At 45.0% G+C, this 20426-nt stretch overlaps 1 protein-coding gene across 1 annotated transcript in view; it reads left to right on the top strand.

The window, feature by feature from the left end:
* LOC132833894 (alpha-2-macroglobulin-like) overlaps window positions 1–20426 on the top strand; it is a 159556-nt gene that overhangs the window by 101064 nt on the left and 38066 nt on the right. Inside the window, exons 15-20 of the mRNA XM_060852554.1 lie at window positions 759–864; window positions 10029–10203; window positions 12948–13173; window positions 13855–13981; window positions 18065–18186; window positions 20194–20245. Of these exons, the coding sequence (XP_060708537.1) occupies window positions 759–864; window positions 10029–10203; window positions 12948–13173; window positions 13855–13981; window positions 18065–18186; window positions 20194–20245 (808 nt within the window). The remainder of the gene's footprint in view (window positions 1–758; window positions 865–10028; window positions 10204–12947; window positions 13174–13854; window positions 13982–18064; window positions 18187–20193; window positions 20246–20426) is intronic.

Below are 20426 nucleotides of genomic sequence, written 5' to 3' on the forward strand. Positions count from 1 at the left end.
TGAGAAGGAGCTGGAGGAGGGAGAGGGAGACTGAGAAATGAAGATCTGAAATGAGCAAAGTAGAGGGTGGCGAGAGAGATGAAAAGGGGTGGGAAGTGATTGAGGGACAGGCAGATGGATGAATTGAAGGTGGATGGGATGGAAACCTGGAGGGCAGATGAAGAGCAAGAAGACTGGATGCAGGGGGATGTAGTCAAATGATGGAGTTGATGAAGAAATGGAGTAATCCACTGCATTTCTCTGCCTCTCTCCACTACTTTTCACTCTCTTTACATGACATTCCCTCTCTTCCCCAAATCTAACTTCACCCCTCCCCCTCTATCTCACTCTCTCTTTCCTTCTTTCACTTTATCCTGTCTCTCTATTCCTCTGCTCTCCCTGTTCACACTCTCTGACCAATCTCCCTCATTTATCTCTCTTCCACTTTCCCTCTTACTCTTCCTTTTGTCAGACCACTTTCTCTCTTGTCACTTACTCCTGCTACACCCCTCTCTCAATTCACCCCTCACCCCTTTCTTCCTTGCTATCTCTTGTCCTGTATCCTCCTCCTGTCATGTCCACCCTCCCTACTCCTCTGCACTCTGTCCAATCTATTTCCATCTTTCCTCCCTTTGTCTCTCTTCCTGTTTTACTCCCTTTCTTCCCCACCACCAACCTCAACCATCAACCTCCCCTTCTCTCTCTCGCTCTCTCTTTCTCATCCTCTGACATGCTCCGTCTGCTGTAATGTCAACAATTTTCTCTGATTGACTGAACAGGCCATGGGACTGCAAATTCTGACAGACGCTAAATTTCACAAACCCACCAACTGTTTCATCGATGAGGTTTATGATGACTCCATAATGTATATGTTTTTTGATGCAGGTATGTTCACTGTACGCTTCAAACATTACTGTGGAGCTGTGAGAAATTCTCTGTAGCTCTGTGGCTAAAAAGATACAGTGAGAGAGAGGGTTTGTGGGACATTGGGACCAGTTCTGGGGGAGGTGGGACCTGTACAAACTGGACATGGGAGAGTGGTTGGGGAGGGTTTAAACTCATATGGCAGAGGATGGAAATGAGAGGTGTGCGCAGTAGATGCAGAAATTGATGCAGAGGTGACCCAGGCAAACATTACTAAGCCAGGGAAACACTGCTGTAAACAGCGGGAGAAGTGGTCTGAAATGCATGTGTTTCAACTTGAAAAGTACAATAGACAAGGGAGATGAACCTAGAGCAATGGTTAGTACTTGGAACTATGGCATTATAGTGATTACAGAGACTTGGCTGAAAGACTGGCAGCTGAATAGATATTTCAGGTGTGATAGAAAGGGAGATAAGAAGGGGGCTGTGGTGTATTTACATTACTGGTAAAGGAGGCCTTTAGTAGAGTGACATGTGCTTCTTGTCAAATGTGGGAGTTTAAAGAGAGTTTAAGGGTTACTGCGGATTATATCTGCAATAAATGCTGTTGATTGCGAATCTTATCAGATCGAATGGATCGGTTCGAGAGACAGTTAGAAGCAATGAGGAAATTGCAACAGCATCAGTATGTGATGGATGACAGTTATAGGAAGGGGGAAAGTCTCAGATACAGTCACATAGATGGGTTAACTCCAGGAAGGGTAAGAGAGGTAGGCAGCTAGTGCAGGAGTCTTCTGTGGTTATCTCCTTTTCAAACAAGTATGCTGTTTTGGAAAATGTAGGGGGTGATGGATTCACAGGGGAACGTAGCACAAACAGCCAAGTTTCTGGTAATGAGAATGGCTCGAATGCAACAAAGGATACATTGGGTTCTAAGAGATCAATTGTGTTAGGGGATTCTATAGTCCGACATACAGACAGACGTTTCTGTGGCCAGCAGCGAAAAAAGCAGAATGGGTGTTGCCTCCCTGGTGCCAGAGTCAAGGATGTCTCAGAGACAGTGCAGAATGTTCTCAAGGGGGAGAGGGACCAACAGGAGATCATTGTTCACATTGGAACCAATGACATAGGAAGGGAAAAGGTTGAGATTCTGAAGGAAGATTACGGAGACTTAGGCAGGAATTTAAAAAGGACATCCTCGAGAGTAGTAATATCTGAATTACTCCCGGTGCTATGAGCTAGTGAGGGCAGGAATAGGAGGATAGAGCAGATAAATGCATGGCTGAGGAGCTGGTGTATGGGAGAAGGATTCACATTTTTGGATCATTGGAATCTGTTTTGGGGTAGAAGTGACCTGTACAAGAAGGACAGATTGCACCTAACTTGGAAGGGGGCAGGGAGATTTGCTAGAGCTGCTCGGGAGGATTTAAACTAGTGAGATGGGGGTGGGGGGGGGGGGGTGGTGGTGGGACACAGAGAGATAGTGAGGAAAGAGATCAATCTGAGACTGGTACTGTTGAGAATAGTAGCGAGTCAGGCAGGGACAAGGTAGGACTAATACATTAAACTGCATTTATTTCAATGCAAGGGGCCTAACAGGGAAGGCAGATTAACTTAGGGCACAGTTAGGAACATGGGACTGGGATATCATAGTAATTACAGAGACATGGCTCAGGGGTAGGCAGGACTGGCAGCTTAATGTTCCAGGATGCAAATGCTACAGGAAGGATAGAAATGGAGGCAAGAGAGGAGGGAGAGTGACATTTTTGATAAGGGATAGCATTACAGCTGTGCTGATGGAGGATATTCCTGGAAATGCATCCAGGGAAGTTATTTGGGTGGAACTGAGAAATAAGAATGGGATGATTACCTTATTGTGATTGTATTACAGACCGCCTAATAGTCAAAGGGAAATTGAGAAATAAATTTGGAAGGAGATCTCAGCTATCTGTAAGAATAATAGGGTGGTTATGGTAGAGGATTTTAACTTTTCAAACATAAACTGGGACTGCCATAGTGTTAAGAGTTTAGATGGAGAGGAATTTGTTAAGTGGGTACAAGAAAATTTTCTGATTCACAATATGGATGTACTTATTAGAGAAGGTGCAAAACTTGACCTACTCTTGGGAAATAAGGCAGGGCAGGTGACTGAGGTGTCAGTGGGGGAGCACTTTGGGGCCAGTGAGCATAATTCTATTTGTTTTAAAATAATGATGGAAAAGGATAGCCCAGATCTAAAAGGTGACATTCTAAATTGGAGAAAGACCAATTTTAATAATATTAGGCAATAACTTTCAAAAACTGATTGGAAGCAGATGTTCTCAAATAAAGGGACGGCTGGAAAATGGGAAGCCTTCAGAAATGAGATAATGAGAGTCCAGAGAAAGTATATTTCTGTCAGGGTGAAAGGAAAGGCTGGTAGGTGCAGGGAATGCATGAATGACTAAAAAGATTGAGGGTTTGGTCAAGAAAAAGAAGGAAGCATATGTAAGGATAGATCGAGTGAATCCTTAGAAGAGAAGAAGGCAGTAGGGGTATATTTAAGAGGGAAATCAGGAGAGCAAAAAGGGGACATGAGATAGCTTTGGCAAATCGAATTAAGGAGAATCCAAAGGGTTTTTACAAATACATTAAGGACATAAGGGTAACTAGAGAGAAAATAGGGCCTCTCAAAGGTAGCAAGGTGGCCTTTGTGTGGAGCCGCAGAAAATGGGGGAGACACTAAATGAGTATTTTGCATCAGTATTTACTGTGGAAAAGGATATGGAAGCTATAGAATGCAGGGAAATATATGGTGACACCTTGCAAAATGTCCCTATTAGAGAGGAGAAAGTGCTGTTGGTCTTAAAATGCATAAAAGTGTATAAATCCCCAGGACCTGATTGGTGTATCCTAGAACTCTGTGGGAAACTAGAGAAGTGATTGCTGAGCCTCTTGCTGAGATATTTGTATCATCGATAGTCACAGGTGAGGTGCCAGAAGATTGGATGTTGGCTGACATGGTGCCACTGTTTAAGAAGGGCGGTCAAGACAAGCCAGGGAACTATAGACCGGTGAGCCTAATGTCGGTCGTAGGCAAGTTGTTGGAGGGAATCCTGAGGGACAGGATGTACATGTATTTGGAAAGGCAAGGACTGATTAGGGATAGTTAACATGGCTTTGTGCATGGGAAATCATGTCGCACAAACTTGATTGAGTTTTTTTGAAGAAATAACAAAGAGGATTGATGAGGGCAGTGCAGTAGATTTGATCTATATGGACTTCAGTAAGGTGATCGCCAACGTTCCCAATGGGAGACTGGTTAGCAAAGTTCAATCTCACAGAATACAGGGAGAACCAGCCTTGAGATACAGAACTGGCTCAAAGGCGGAAGACAGAGGGTGGTGGTGGAGGGGTGTTTTTCTTGTGCCACAAGAATCAGTGCTAGTTCCTCTACTTTTTGTCATTTACATAAATGATTTGGATGCGAGCATAAGAGGTACAGTTAGTAAATTTGACACCAAAATTGAGGTGTAGTGGACAGCGAAGAGGGTTACCTCAGATTACAACAGGATCTGGACCAGATGGGCCAATGGGCTGAGAAGTGGCAGATGGAGTTTAATTCAGATAAATGGGAGGTGCTGCATTTTGTGAAAGCAAATCTTAGTAGGACTTATACACTTAATGGTAAGGTCCAAGGGAGTGTTGCTGAACAAAGAGACCTTGGAGTGCAGGTTCACAGCTCCTTGAAGGTGGAGTCACAGTTAGATAGGATAGTGAAGAAGGCGTTTGGTATGCTTTCCTTTATTGGTCAGAGTATTGAGTACAGGAGTTGGGAGGTCATGTTGCAGCGGTACAGGACATTGGTTAGACCACTGTTGGAATATTGCATGCAATTCTGGTCTCCTTCCTATCGGTAGGATATTGTGAAACTTGAAAGAGTTCAGAAAGAATTTACAAGAATGTGGTCAGGGTTGGAGATTGGAGCTACAGGGAGAGGCTGAATAGGCTGGGGCTACTTTCCCTGCAGTGTTGGAGGCTGAGGGGTGACCTTATAGAAGTTTACAAAATTATGAGGGGCATGGATAGGGTAAATAGGCAAAGTCTTTTCTCTGGGATTGAGGAGTCCAGAACTAGAGGGCATAGGTTTAGGATGAGAAGGGAAAGACTATAAGAGACCTAAGGGCAACATTTTCATGTAGAGGGTGATATGTGTATGGAATGAGCTGCAAGAGGAAGTGTTGGAGACTGGTACAATTGCAACATTTAAGAGGCATTTGGATGGGTATCTGAATAGGAAGGGTTTGGAGGGATATGGGCCAGGTACTGACAGATGGGATGGACTGGTTGGACCGAAGGGTCTGATTCCATGCTGTACATCTCTATGACTCAATGAGTATCTCCTAGCTGTACTGAGGGAGGATACATTAGAGGGCTTGTGCAGCGAGGCATTTTGGGTGGAACTCAGGAACAGGAGGTGTGAAACCATAATGCTGTAGGTATACTATAGGTCTTCCAACTGCCAGGGAGAGATCAAGGAGAGAATATATAGACAGATTTTGGAAAGATGTATAAACAGCAGGGTTGTTGTGATGGGTGCTTTTAACTAATCCTATATTAACTGGGACTCACTACATGCTGAGGTCTTGGATGGGGTAGAACCATTCAAGAGGGTTTCTTGACATAGTATGTAAACAGTCCAACCAGGGAAGGTGTGATTATTCGACCTGGTTTTGGGAAATGAGCTCGGCCAGGTGAGTGAAATTTCAGTGGAGGTCATTTTGGGAAGAGTGACTATAATATTGTGAGTTTTAAGATACTTATTGATTGGGATAACAGCAGTTCTTAGGTGAAGGTGTTAAATTAGGGGAAGGTGAACTACAACAGTATTGGGCAGGAAGTGAAGAATGTTGATTGGAGGTGGCTGTTTTAGGGTAAATCTACATCAGATATGTGGGAATATTTCAAACAGCAGTTGACTAGAGTGGCATTAGAATGAAGGATAGGTATGGCAAATTATATGAACCTTGGATCACCTTGGTCAAAAAGGAAAAGAAGAAGCATATGTAAGGTCTGGAAGGATGGGAGCTGATGAAGCCTTTGGAGTAATATAAGGAGAGTAGGAAAGGACCTAAACAAGGAATTAGAAGGGCTAAAAGGTCCTAAACGAACACTTTGTGTCAGTATTCAACAAAGAGAAGAAATTGATGGAGGATGATCTCAGGGAAGAGAATGTGAAAACCTCAGCCAAGTTGCTGTTAAAAAGGAAGAGATGTTGCACATTTTAAAAGATATTAGTGCAGGTAAGTCCCTGGGTCCTGGTGGGATCTATCCCAGAATGTTGAGGAAAGCAAGAGAACAAATTGCTGGAGCATTGAAAGACATTTTGTTTAAGAAGGGGAGCAGGGATGACCCAGCAAATTACAGGCCTGTGAGCCTCACACCAGTGGTAGAGAAATTATTGGAAAAGATTTTCAGGGACAAGATCTATATGCATTTCGAAGCCAATAGACCTATTAATGATAGAGATCATGGTTTTGTGTGGGGGAGATCGTGTCTCACTAATTTTTTTGAGGAAGTAATGAAGATGATTAATGAGGGAAAAGCAGTTGATGTTGTCTACACGGACTTCAGGAAAGCCTTTGACAAGGTTCCTCATGGCAGACTGGTACAAAAGATGAATTCATATGGTATCAGGGGTGAGCTGGTAAGATGGGTACAGTTATAGAAGCCAGAGGGCAGCAATGGAGGGATGCTTTTAAGAATGGAGGGTTGCGACAAGTGGTGTTCCACAGGGATTAGTGCTGGGATTTCTTGCTGTTCGTGGTCCATATAAATGATTCAGAGGAAAAAATAGCTGGTCTAATTAGTATGTTTCTGGATGATACAAAGATTGATGGAGTTGCTGATAGTGAGGATACAACAGGATATAGATCCAGTGGAGGCATGGGCAGAAAAATGGCCGATGAAATTTAATCTGCACCAGTGTGAGGTAATACATTTTAGAAGGTCAAGTACAGGTGGAAATTATACCGTGAATAACAGACCCCTTAGGAGTATCGATATGCAGAGGGATCTGGGTGTGCAGGTCCACAGATCACTGAAGGTGACAGCAGAGGTAGACAAGAGAGTTGGATAGAGCTCTCAAGCATAATGGAATCAAGGGTTATGGAAATAAGGCAGGAACAGGATACCGATTGAGGATGATCAGCCATGATCATAATGAATGGTGGTGCAGGCTCAAAGGGCAGAATGGCCTACTCCTGCACCTATTGTCTCTTGTCTAAAAAAAAGCTTATGGCATGCTTATCTTCATTGGAAGGGGCATTGAGTATAAGGACAGACAAGTTATACTGCAGCTTTATAGAACATTAGTTCGGCCACACTTGGTGTATTGCTGCAGTTCTGGTCACCATGCTCCCAGAAAGACATGGATTCTTTGGAAAGGCAACAGAAAAGATTTCCTAGGATGTTGCCAGGTATGGAGGATTTTAGCAATGAAGAGAGGTTGGATAGACTGGGTTTGTTCTCACTGGAATGCAGGAAGTTGAGGGGTGACCTGATAGAGGTTTACAATAGTGTGAATGATATGGAAAGAGTGGGAAGTATGTGTTTTTTTTTCCCAGAGTGGAGGGTCAATTACCAAGGGACACAGGTTCAAAATGTGAGGGGTGAAGTTTAAGGTGAAGTTTAAAAGGAATGTGCAAGGCAGGTTTTTCACATTGAGGTTGGTGAGTGCCTGGAAGACACTGTCAGAGAAGGTGGTGGAAACTGGCACAATAGCAGCATTCAAGAAGCATCCGGACGAATACAGACTAGGAAGGGGATAGAGAGAAACAGATCCTGTAAGTGAAGACAGTTTTAATATGGATGAGCAAAATATGTCAACGCAGGCTTGGAAGGCTGTTATTGTTATTTGCTCTAGATTTCAGTAGAACAGTTGGAGGAAGTCAAATAGATGTTAAAACATTTCATTATCCCCATCCCCGGCTAATAAAACTCCAGGATCTTCATTTCCTCCTTCTCCCATCACAGGATATGCATCCCCTCATTTCATTCCCAAAAATATGTGACCTATCACATTTTCTACTTACTCATTAAGCTATGCTGGGTCCACTGCTTTTCATCGTTTATATCAATGATTTGGATGTGATTATGAGAGGCACACTTAATAAGTTTGCAGATTACACCAAAATTGAAGTTGTAGTGGACAGTGAAGAAGGTTACCTCAGATTGCAACAAGATCTTGATCAGGTGGGCCATTGGGCTGAGGAGTGGCAGATGGAGTTTAATTTCGTTAAATGTGAGGAATGCATTTTGGTAAAGCAAATCAGGCAGGACTTATACACTCGATAGTAAGGTCCTCGGGAGTGTTGATAAACAAAGAGACCTTGGAGTGCAGATTCATATTTCCTTGAACATAGAGTCTCAGGTAGATAGGATAGTGAGGAAGGCGTCTAGAATGCTTTTCTTTATTGGTTAGAACATTGAGTATTGGAGTTGAGAGGTCATGTTGCTGCTGTACAGGACATTGGTTAGGGCACTCTAAGAATATTGTGTGCAATTCTGGTCTCTTTCCTATCGGAAAGATATTGCGAAACTTGAAAGCGTTCAGAAAAGAGTTACAAAGATGTTGCCAGGGTTGGAGATTTGAGCTATAGGCAGAGGATGATTAGGGTGTGGCTGTTTTTCCCTGAAGTGCTGGGAGCTGAGGGGTAATCTTATAGAAGTTTCAAAGCATGAGGGGCATGGATTGGGTAAATAGGCAAGGCCTTTTCCCTGAGGTCGGTGGGTTCCAGAGCTAGAGACATAGGTTTAGAGTGTGAGAGAAAAGATATAACTTTTTAATAGTGATGAGTGTATGGAATGAGCTGCCAGTGGAAGTGGTGGAGGCTGGTACAATTACAACATTTAAAAGACATCGGATGGGTATATGAATAGGAAGGGTTTAGAGGGAGATGGTTGAGCATATGGTGCTGGAAAAGCACAGCAGGGCAGACAGCAAATTGACATTTCGGGCAAAAGCCCTTCATCAGGAATGAGGCTGTGAGTTGAGGGGGTGGTGAAGTAAATGAGGTGATGGTGGGGCTGAGGTTAAGGTGGGTAGAGAGTGCAGTAGGTATTTGGAGGTGAGGGTAATAGTGATAGGTCGGAGTGGGTAGGTAGGAAGGAAGATGGATAGGCTGTGAGGGCAGTGCTGAGCTGGAAATTTGGAACTCTGATGAGGTGGGGGCAGGGGAAATGAGGAAACTAGTGAAATCCACATTGACAGCATCACATCCCAAATAAGAGAATCGAACCACTCCCCCTTGTCATTTAATGACATCATTAACACTCTCACCATTGTGGGTTTCCCATTGATCAGAAATTGCACTGGGCTCACCATAGAAATACAGTGGCTGCAAGAGCAAGTCAGAGGCTTGGAATACAGCAGTGAGTACAGTCAGGAGTGCAACGGAATTCTTCCCACTTGCCTGGCTGTGTACAGTCCCAACAACACTCAAGGAGCTCAACACCATCCAGTGCAAAGCAGCCACTTGATTGGCACTAAATCCACAAATATCCACTCCTTCCACCACCGATGCTCAGGAGCAGCAGTGTGTACTGTTTTACAAGATGCTTAATGGAAGTTCACCAAAGATACTTAAACACCACTTTCCAAACCCATGCGCATTTCCAGCTTGAAGAAAAGGGCAGCAGATACATAGGAACAAGTTCCCCTCAAAGCTGCTTGCTGATTTGGAAATATATCACCATTCCTTCAGTGTCACTGGGTCAAAATCCTAGAGTTGCCTCTCTGCAGGCATTGTCTACCCACAGTTCATGGACGGCAGCTTCAAGAAGGCAGGTCACCACCACCTTCTCAAGGGCCAACCAAGGACATGTAATGAGTGCTCGTCCAGCTGGTGACTCATTCATTCCCTGAATGCATTACAGAGAATAAAAACAAGAGACCCCCTCTGACTCACACCAACGGTGGATCCCATCACATTCCCCAAACTATGAACCTCAACTCCACATCTTTCTCTGAATAAATTTTAGAAACACTCTTGGTCACCCCCAAAATATGGGACTCATCACCTCCTCAGTGTGTAACTATGACCTTTTGAACATAGAACATGGAACATAGAATAGTCTAGCACAGTACAGGCCCATCAGCCCTCGATGTTTTGCTAAACAATTGCTGTCCGTTCCTATACTTTCAGTAGAAATGGACGACATGGAAGTGGATGAAATGCCAGTATTAGCAGAAGAAATGTTAGATGTGTCTGATGAACTCAACATCAACATTGAAGCTAACAAAATTCAACCACCCAGACGCATCATCGAAATCCGAAAATACTTTCCGGAGACATGGATTTGGGATCTTGTCCCTGTCAGGTAAGCGAGGAATTAATCTGGGAGAGTCCCAGAGTTCTGGCTGGGGTGGTGCACACAGGCTGGGTTTAGAGAATTGTGCAGGAAATTAGATCTGGAGGAGGTTCCCAATTGGGAAATGTGCAGGGGCAAGAAGAATGTACAGAGATAGTGATGGCTGAAGGAGGCTATGGAAATGGGGAGGGGTCTAGGGGACAGAGGAGGTTACAGAGATAGAGAGAGTTAATAGGGATTGGGGAAGGATTACAGAGATAGGCATGGTGCAGGGACTGGAACAGGATACAGAGATAGTGAGTGATGGAGAGGCTAGAGGACATTACAGAAGGGCAATGATGAAGTTATGCATTTAGGGCAGAATTTAAAGATTGGAAGAGGATACACAGATAAAGAAGTGTGCAGGTACTGGTGGAGGTTATCTAGAGGGAAGTTCGCAGGGACTAGAGGAGGCTACAGGGATAGGAAGGTTTGGAGCAGTTGAGGGAGGTGAAAGAAATGTGGTGTTATCGGGACTGGAGGGAATCACAGAAACGATGAGGAGTGTTGGGACTGGAAGAGATAGTTATAAAGAAAGGGTGTATTGCAGGCACTGGAGGATTTTACAGAGGAAGGGAGGTGTGTCGTTCCTGGAGGAGATAGTAGTGATAGGCAAGGTTGTAAGGATTGGAGAAATAACAGAGATTTGAAGATGTCTAAAGATTGGCGAAGATTACAGAGATAGGGTGTTCCAGGGGCTGGAGGTGGTTTCAGGGATAAGGAGCGTTTTTTAGATTACTTACAGTGTGGAAACAGGCCCTTCGGCCCAACAAGTTCACACCGACCCGCCGAAGAGCAACCCACCCAGACTACATTCCCCACCTCCAGCCCCTGGAACACCCTATCTCTATCTCCTCCAGTTACTACACACTTCACCTAACACTACGGGCAATTTAGCATGGCCAATTCACCTAGCCACATTTTTTGGACTGTGGGAGGAAACTGGAGCACCCAGAGGAAACCCACACAGACACGGGGAGAATGTGCAAACTCCACACAGACAGTTGCCTAAGGCGGGAATTGAACCCAGGTCTCTGGCACAGTGAGGCAGCAGTGCTAACCACTGTGTCACCGTGCTGCCCGACTGTGCCACCATACTGGTTGTAGGGGGTTGGGACAGTTACAGAGAAGGGAAGATGGATAGGGGATAGAAAAAATTATAGAGTTGGAGAATGTTGCAGTGACAGGAGGATGTTACAAAGACATTGTGGGGTGTAGGAGATGGAGTAGGTTACAGAGAATGGAAGATGGATAGGGATAGAGGAGACTACAGTGTTTGGAAATGTGGCAGGGGCTGGAGAATTTTATAGGGATATGGTGGGTGACAGGAGGAACTTATAGAAATTGGGGAAATATTGGATAAGTAGGGAAGGGTGTCGATGCTGGATGAGGTGACAGTGATAGGGAGAGTTCTTTGTCCAAGATGAAGTTGCAGAGATAGGGAAGCTGATAGGATCGAGATTGCATTGTAGATTTGTGGTAAGGTGTAGATGCTGGAGGAGGTGTCAGGTAGGAAGTTATGTAAGAGCTAGGAGAAGGTAGCACAAGAATAGATTGTAAAGAAATGGAGGAGGGTAGGGGCAGGAGGACGTGACCGATATATGGCTGTAGTGGGTAAAGGATATTCAGCTTTAGGGCAATATGACATAACAGAGGCAGGTTCTAGAGGAGGTTACTGAGATCGGTTGCAGTGTCAGACATTTAGGAGGTTACAGACTAGGAAGAGTTGTTGGTGGTGGACAGGTTACTGAGATCAGTCGCAGTGTCTGGATATGGGCAATTACTGAGTAGAAAGGGTTGTTGGGGAAGTAGTTGCTCAGTAATGAAGGATGACTGCACAGATGGAGGGTCAGTACTGAGGAGTACTACACTGTCAGATAGTCAGTACTGAGGAGTACTACACTGTCAGATAGTCAGTACTGAGGGAGCACCAGGCCATTGGTTTATCAGCACTAAGGGAGTACTGCGCCATTTGAGGGTCAGTACTGAGGGAGTGCCACACTGTCAGAGGGTCAGTACTGAGCGAGTGCCACACTGTCAGAGGGTCAGTACTGAGGGAGTGCCACACTGTCAGAAAGTCAGAGCTGAGAGAGTGCAACACTGTCAGAGGGTCAGTACTGAGCGAATGCCACACTATCAGAAGGTCAGAGCTGAGAGAGTGCAACACTGTCAGAGGGTCAGTACTGAGGGAGTGCCACACTGTCAGAAAGTCAGAGCTGAGAGAGTGCAACACTGTCAGAGGGTCAGTACTGAGGGAGTGCCACACTGTCAGAGGGTCAGTACTGAGCGAGTGCCACACTATCAGAAGGTCAGAGCTGAGAGAGTGCAACACTGTCAGAGGGTCAGTACTGAGGGAGTGCCACACTGTCAGAGGGTCAGTACTGAGGGAGTGCAGCACTGTCAGAGGGTCAGTGCTAAGTAAGTGTCACACTGTTAGAGGGTCAGTGCTGAGGGAGTGCCGTACTGTCAGAGGGTCAGTACCGAGGGAGTGCTGTAGCACTGTCAGAGGGTCAGTGCTGAGGAAGTGCCACACTGTCAGAGGGTCAGTACCGAGGGAGTGCTGCACTGTCAGAGGGTCCATGTTGAGGGAGTACCGCACTGTCAAAGGTCAGTACTAAAAGAGTGCCGCACTATTGAAGGATCTCACTGCAGGTGGTTTTTATTTCAGTGCATACTGTCTTTTCCAATTCCATGACTACCTTCTTTCACCTCAGATCCTCTGGGATTGTCTCTGTCCCCATCACAGTTCCAGACTCTATCACGGAATGGAAGGGCAGCATGTTCTGTACTAGCCATGTGGGAATTGGAATCTCCAACACTGCCACTTTCAAGGCATTTCAACCATTCTTCGTCGAACTGGCTCTGCCCTTTGCTGTTGTCAGAACCGAGGGCTTCACTCTCAACGCCAAAGTCTTCAACTACCTGAGCCAATGTCTTGTGGTGAGTGAACTCGCCTGCTTTTTATTCCACACTGGAATGAGGTACCAACCTCTTCCCTGCCATTTTTGGCCAGCACTACACCAGTTATGGCATCATGTTAGCTGGATACAGACCGGGGACGAATTGTCTGTTACTCCTGCTCATCATGTTGGATGCCAAACTCAGGGCGGAGTACTTGTTTATTCCTTCACAAGATCTATGTGTGTGGCTCTGGCTGGGCCAGCATTTCTTAACCATTGCTGAGGTCCTTTCTTCAACTACTGGAGTCCATGTGGGTCAACCAATAGCACAATGTTCTTTGCAAGAGAATTCAAGGGTTTCAACACTGAAGGAACAGTGATATATTTCCAGCTTGGGATGGTGAGTGGCTCAAAAGGGAACTTCTGGTAAGTACTCTGCCCATGCAGCTGCTGCCCTTGTGCGTCCATATGGTATTGGTCGTGGGTCTGGAAGTTACCTCAGTGAATATTAGCAATGCAGCTTGGAGACGGTATACACAGGTTATTGCTGAGCAGTTGCTACTTGATAGTTCTGCATTCCTGTACTTTACTGATGATTGGGGCGGTAATTGGCCGGGTTGGATCCTGTCCTGCTTTTTGTGGAGATGACCCAAAGACTAGCTGTGAACTTCTGGACTGAGTCCTGCGTTGTGGCACATTTACCCATTTCCTCTTTCCTCAGGTGAAAGTGACCCTGCTCACTGCCCAGGGATTTACTGTAACAGCAGAAAGTAACACCGAACATATGACTTGCATCTGCTCCCAGGACAGTCAAACTTTCAGCTGGCATCTCCTCGCCACGGGACTGGGTCAGTACTTTACTGAACATCAGACTCCAATCTGGGTCAAGGAGCCTTTGTTCCCGATCCCTGGGTTCGGGAGAGAGGGGGAGAACTATTTCAGGTAACTGTTCCCAATCCCTGGGTCAGTCAAGGAAGGGGAGACACATTCTATGTACATGCTCCCAATTCCTGGTTTTGGAAGGGAAGGGGAGAATCATTCCAGGTACCTATTCCAATTCTTGGTTTCAGGAGAGAGGGGAAGAATTATTCCGGGTATCTGCTCCCGATCCCTATGTTAGGGGGGGGAGGGGGAGAATCATTCCAGGTATCTGTTCTCAATCCCTGAGTTAGGGAAGAAAGGGTAAAATCTACCTTTTGACTGTATTCTAAATGCAGCCAAACCAAAGTCTTGTACAATGTTAACATGACCTGCCAGTTCTTATACCCCTTATGATGAAGGCCAGCATATCATATGTCTTCTTGACCACTCTATCCACCTGTGTCGCCACCTTCAGGTTACAATGGACCTGAACTCCCAGATCTCTCTGCCCAACAACTTTTCCCAAGGCTCTTCCATTTACTGTATAATTCACTCTAGAATATGACTTCCCAAAATGCATCACCTCACATTTGTCTGGATTGAACTCCATCTGCCACTTTTCTGCCCAACTCTCCAGTCTATCTATATTCTCCTGTATGCTTTGACAGTCCCTTATGCTTTCTTGCTACTCCACCAATCTTGGTGTTATCTGCAAATGTATTGATCAGACCAACAATGCCCTCTTCCAGATCATTTATGTATGTTGTGGTTCTGTTCGCCGAGCTGGGAGTTTTTGTTGCAAACATTTCGTCCCCTGTCTAGGTGACATCTTCAGTGCTTGGGAGCCTCCTGTGAAGCGCTTCTGTGCTGATTCCTCCAGCATTTATACTGGTTTGAATCTGCCGCTTCCGGTTGTCAGTAGCTGTCCGCTGCAGTGGCCGGTATATAGGGTCTAGGTCGATGTGTCTGTTGATAGAATTTGTGGATGAGTGCCATGCCTCTAGGAATTCCCTTGCTGTTCTCTGTTTTGCCTGCCCTATAATAGTGGTGTTGTCCCAATCGAATTCATGTTGTTTGTCATCTGAGTGTATGGCTACTAGGGATAGCTGGTCGTGTCATTTCGTGGCTAGTTGGTGTTCATGGATGCGGGTTGTTAGCTGTCTTCCTGTTTGTCCTATGTAGTGTTTTGTGCAGTCCTTGCATGGGATTTTGTACACTACATTGGTTTTGCTCATGCAGAGTATCGGGTCCTTTGTCCTGGTGAGTTATCGTCTGAGAGTGGCTGTTGGTTTGTGTGCTGTTATGAGTCCTAGTGGTCCCAGCAGTCTGACTGTCAGTTCAGAAATGCTCCTGATGTATGGTAGTGTGGCCAGTCCTTTGGGTTGTGGCATGTCCTCATTTCATTGTCTTTCCCTGAGGCATCTGTTGATGAAATTGTGCGGGTATCCGTTTTTGTTGAATACCTTGTATAGGTGTTCTTCTTCCTCTTTTTGTAGTTCTGGTGTGCTGCAGTGTGTTGTGGCCCTTTTGAATAATGTCCTGATGCAACTTCATTTGTGTGTGTTGGGGTTGTTGCTTTCATAGTTCAGGACTTGGTCTGTGTGTGTGGCTTTTCTGTATACCTTCGTGGTGAACTCTCCGTTCGGGGAAAGGGGACGAAACGTTTGCAACAAAAACTCCCAGCTCGGCGAACAGAACCACAACAACGAGCACCCGAGCTACAAATCTTCTCACAAACTTTCACCATTTATGTATATCACAACAACAGTGGCCCCAACACTGACCCCTGTGGAACACCACTGGTCACCTTTCTCCATTTCGAGAAACTCCCTTCAACTACAACTCTCTGTCTCCTGTTGCTCAACTAGTTCTTTATCCACCTCGCTGGAACATCCTGCACACCATGGGATTTCACTTTCTCCATTAGTTTACCATGGGGAAGCTTATCAAACGCCTTACTAATGTCCATGTATATGACATCAACAGCCCTTCCTTCATCTATCAATTTGGTCACTTCCTCAATTAACTCTATTAAGTTGGTTATGCATGATCTCCCCCGCACAAAACCATGTTACCTACCAATGATAAGCCCATTCTTTTCCAAATATAACTAGATTTTATCCCTCAGTACTTTCTCCAGCAACTTTCCCACCACTGACATCAGGCTCACTGTTCTGTAGTTACCTGGAATATCCCTACTACCCTTCTTGTACAGGGGTACAATATGAGCAACCCTCCAGTCCTCCTGAACCTCACCTGTGTTTAAGGATGCCACAAAGATACTGTCAAGGCCCCAGCTCTCTTGCCTCCCTCAGCAACCTGGGATAGATCTCATCCAGTTCTGGGTATTTGTTCACCTTAATATCCTTTAGCCTATCCAACACATCTTCCCTACTTATGTCAACACGATCCTGAGAAATCAAACTTCTCTCTCTAATCTCAACATTCACCATGTCCATTTTCTCAGGTTCTCCACACAACCTTCCTTCCTTATCCTTTAGTGGGCCAACCCTTTCTCTCATTATTCTCTTGCTTCTTATGTAAGTATAAAAAGCTTTGGGATTCTCCTTAATTCTGCTTGCTAAAGCTATTTCATGGCCCCTTTTAGCCCGCTTGATTCCTTATTTAAGAATGGTCCTACTCTCCTGATATTCCTCCAGGACCCGTTCTGTTCTTAGCTGCCTGGACCTTATGTATGTTTCCCTTTTCCTCTTGGCTAGTCACACAATTTCTCCTGTCATGCATGGTTCACAAATCTTACCTTTCCTATGCCATGTTTTCAAAGGGACATGCCTATCCTGCACTATCTTCAACCTATCTTTGACAGCCTCCCATATTATCAAATATGGACATCCCTTCAAATAACTGTGTCCAATCCACTTTTCCCAGCTCCTGCCTAATTTAGACATGATTGGCCTTGGCCTAGTTTAGTACTCTTCCCTTAGGACCATCACTTTCATCTTTGTCTACGAGTATTTTAAAACTTGCAGAATTGTGGTCACCATTCCCAAAGAAATCCCCCACTGCAACTTCTCCCACCTTCCCTGGCTCATTCCCCAACACCAGGTCCAATATGGTCCCTTCCCTCATCGGACTATTCACATACTGCTCTAGAAAACTTTCCTGGATGCTCCTTACAAATTCTGCCCCATCCAGACCCCTGACACTAATTGTATCCCAATCAATGTTGGGAAAATTACATCTCCCATCACCACTACCCTTATTGTCTCTACATCTTTCTGTAATATTTGTTCTTCTACCTCACGCTCACTGTTGGGAGCCCCACCAATGTAACTGCACCCTTATTTCTCAGCTCTACCCATAAAGACTCACTGCTCAAGCCCTCCATTGTATCCTCCTTCAGCACAGCTGTGATATCATCCCTGACCAGCAATGCCTGACCTCCCCCACACCCCCTGTTTACTTGCCTCCCTGTTCTGTCTGAAGCATCTATATCCTGGAACATTTAGTTACTGATCATGCCTTTCCTTCAATCAAGTCTCTGTGCTCGCAATAACATCATACTCCCAGGTACCAATCCAAGCCCTAAGTTCATCTGCCTTACCTACTATACCCCTTGCATTAAAGTATATGCACTTCAATCCACCAATTCTTTTGCGTTCATCTGCTCTCTGCCTACTCGTCCCTTTGGTAATGCTAACTTTGTGATCGTTATAGTTCTCCAGTTTCCACCTCACTATCTACTAATCTTCTCTTCTGGTTCCCAGCCCTCTGCCACAGTAGTTTAAAACCTCCTTAACAGCAATAGCAAAAAGGGAGGGAAAGGGAGAATCAACACTGTTCCATTCATAATCCCTGTGGAATGATCCCAGATTAAGGACCGAGAAGATGAATCAGTCTGTGCTCCGCTTCCTGATCACTGTCCAGTGATCCCTGGTTTAGGGAAGATGCGGGAGCATCATCCCATGTTCCTGCTCCACATCCTTGTCCAGTCTGTGGGATGTAGAATGAATGAATCAGCCCTGATTCATGCTCACATTTCTCCTCTCTCTCTGTCTCTCTCTCTCTCTCTGTCTCTCTCTGTTTCTCTCTCTCTCTCAATGATCCAGGCCAACAGAATTTGACAGTGCAAGCTGAATCGATTGCCTCTGAGACTCTGTGTGGGAATGAGATGGCGATTGTCCCTGCTAAAGGAGCTCTGGATGTCATTCGGAAATCCCTCCTCATCAAGGTCAGAACTGTGCAATGATTGAGAAGGAATTGGCTTGAAGCGGAATGGGTGCAGGGTCAAGGGAGGGTCTAATTGGGCAGGAGAATGGAGAGGTGGACCGACAGGAGAGTGAACATTCAGGGTCTAGGAACTTTATTGAGGAATATATGATGTGTCTGGCACAGGGTGTCCCACTGACTGAAAGGTCAGTCCTGCTTCAACTTTCAAAGTATTAATTCAATTGGTAAAATAGCTAAATTATTTTCCTTAATTACCATTATCAGAACAAAGGTGACTTTCAATGGATTTCTGATTCAGAGGTATCTCATTTATCATATTAGCAAACAATTCCTTAAGTTACGGAACGGGTGAGCAACTAAGGTATATTCCAAAGACAGAGAAAAAGGTAAGGTAAGTGAGGGGGAGAGGCAGAGAGAGAGAGAGAGAGAGAGAGAGAGAGACAGACAGACAAAGAGTGAGAAAACTAAATTTAAAAATGCAGAAGGCCTGTTCTCTGTGGGCCATTGGACTGAACACAAAAGGTAAATGTGATCTTTAAATTTCTGGAATTTTCTGTTGATGAAATCAAAATGCTCACTGATGTGGAGTGAGAAAATATCTTCAGATATCTTCAGGCTCACTTCAGTTCACACAGAAGCACAATTAGGCTTTGGCCTTCGAGTGGACATGCTTTGACTTTTCAGGGCTTATGAGGTAGTCAGAGATGGCTTATATCTGGAACTTTCGCTGGCTCACAGAAATATTTCTGTGTGAGAGAGAGAGTGCAGCATGTCCTGTTCTAAGATTTCTCCTTAATCTTTTTTTTTAAGGGGTAAGACATCATATTGCTGCAGGAGGTTGTCTCTCCTTTATTGACAGACTCAGGTGTCCAGCACAAATATGATTCAAATCAAGACGAGTCTTGCTAGGTTACCTTCAGCAGACAGAATTACAGGAGGAGGTGGGGAGGGGCGGGGGGGTCGCCTCAGGTATGGACAGCAAAGTCAGGTGCCGTATCTTAAAAAGCTTTGCTCGCCTATTTTCCAAATTCACTCAACTTTTCATTAGTTCATGGGTGAGTCAGTACTCTCGTTATTGTTGAACTATGCACATTCCTTCACAATCCTGGTAAATTCCTTTTAGTCCAGAATTTCTGAACATTTCCATATTTCTATTCTCAATATCCACATATGATCCTTCCACATCAATCTGTTTCCGAACATCATAGATGAGTAAGAGTGGAAATGCATCAACTGGTTCTGGTTAACTGTGTCCATTGCTGAATGCCTTGAGAGGACTGACTGCCAATACGTCTGTCAGATCTCTCTTTGAGTCAGCTCGTTAATCAAAATGGAGCAGTACAATTTAAAGATCATTTACTGATTCATGGTTATTTGGTATTGATCTGGAGTCTGATCATTGAAATAAACAGATTAAACCTGCCAAGTAACTATGGATGATAGTGGTTATGTGAAATTGATCTGCTCTTTTACTTTATTGCTTTTCATGATGATTAGAACATAATCTCTCTCTCCCTCTCTTTTCTGTCTCTCAATCTCCTCTCTCTTTCTCTTTCCTAAATCTCTGTCATCTATCCCTTCATCTCTGTCTCCTTCTTTCTCCTACTCACTCTTGGAATCTATCCCTTTCTCCCTGATATTTTGCCCTTCTCAGGCTCTCTCACTCTCTTCCCCCTGCCATGCATCCCTATCTGTCTCTCTATCTATATTTTGCTACCCGCTCTCTTTTACAGATCTTCTTTCATCTGTTACTCCTTGTTGTCTCTCTCCCTCTCTTCCTCCCTGTCTCTCCCTCTCGCTGTCTTGTGCTATCTCTGTCCATTGCACTCTCTGTTTCATCCTCTCTACCACTCCCTCTCTGCATCTTGCTTTCTGTCGATCTGACTCTCTGTCACACTCTTCTCCTATCTCTGTGTCTGTTATCCATCTCACTTCCTTCCTGTCTCCCGAATTCTCGATCTTTTTGTCACATATTCCCTTTCACTGACACTCACTCTCTGTCTTGCAGCCCGAGGGCATCGAGACTGAACTGACCCACAACTCTTTGGTGTGTCCAGCAGGTAGAAGACTCCAGTTCACCTAGTGGGCAATGGGACCATCTGAACATCCAGTCAAGTCAAGTTCCCTCAGCATTTTGATGGAGAGAGGGAGATAGTGAGGGAGGGTCCCTCAGCTCTGGCTCTGTGTGAGGGAGACGGCAAGGGAGTGTCCCTCAGCTCTGGCTCTGTGTGAGGGAGACGG

This window comes from Hemiscyllium ocellatum, chromosome 38 (assembly GCF_020745735.1).
Source record: "Hemiscyllium ocellatum isolate sHemOce1 chromosome 38, sHemOce1.pat.X.cur, whole genome shotgun sequence".
NCBI classification, from domain to species: domain Eukaryota; kingdom Metazoa; phylum Chordata; class Chondrichthyes; order Orectolobiformes; family Hemiscylliidae; genus Hemiscyllium; species Hemiscyllium ocellatum.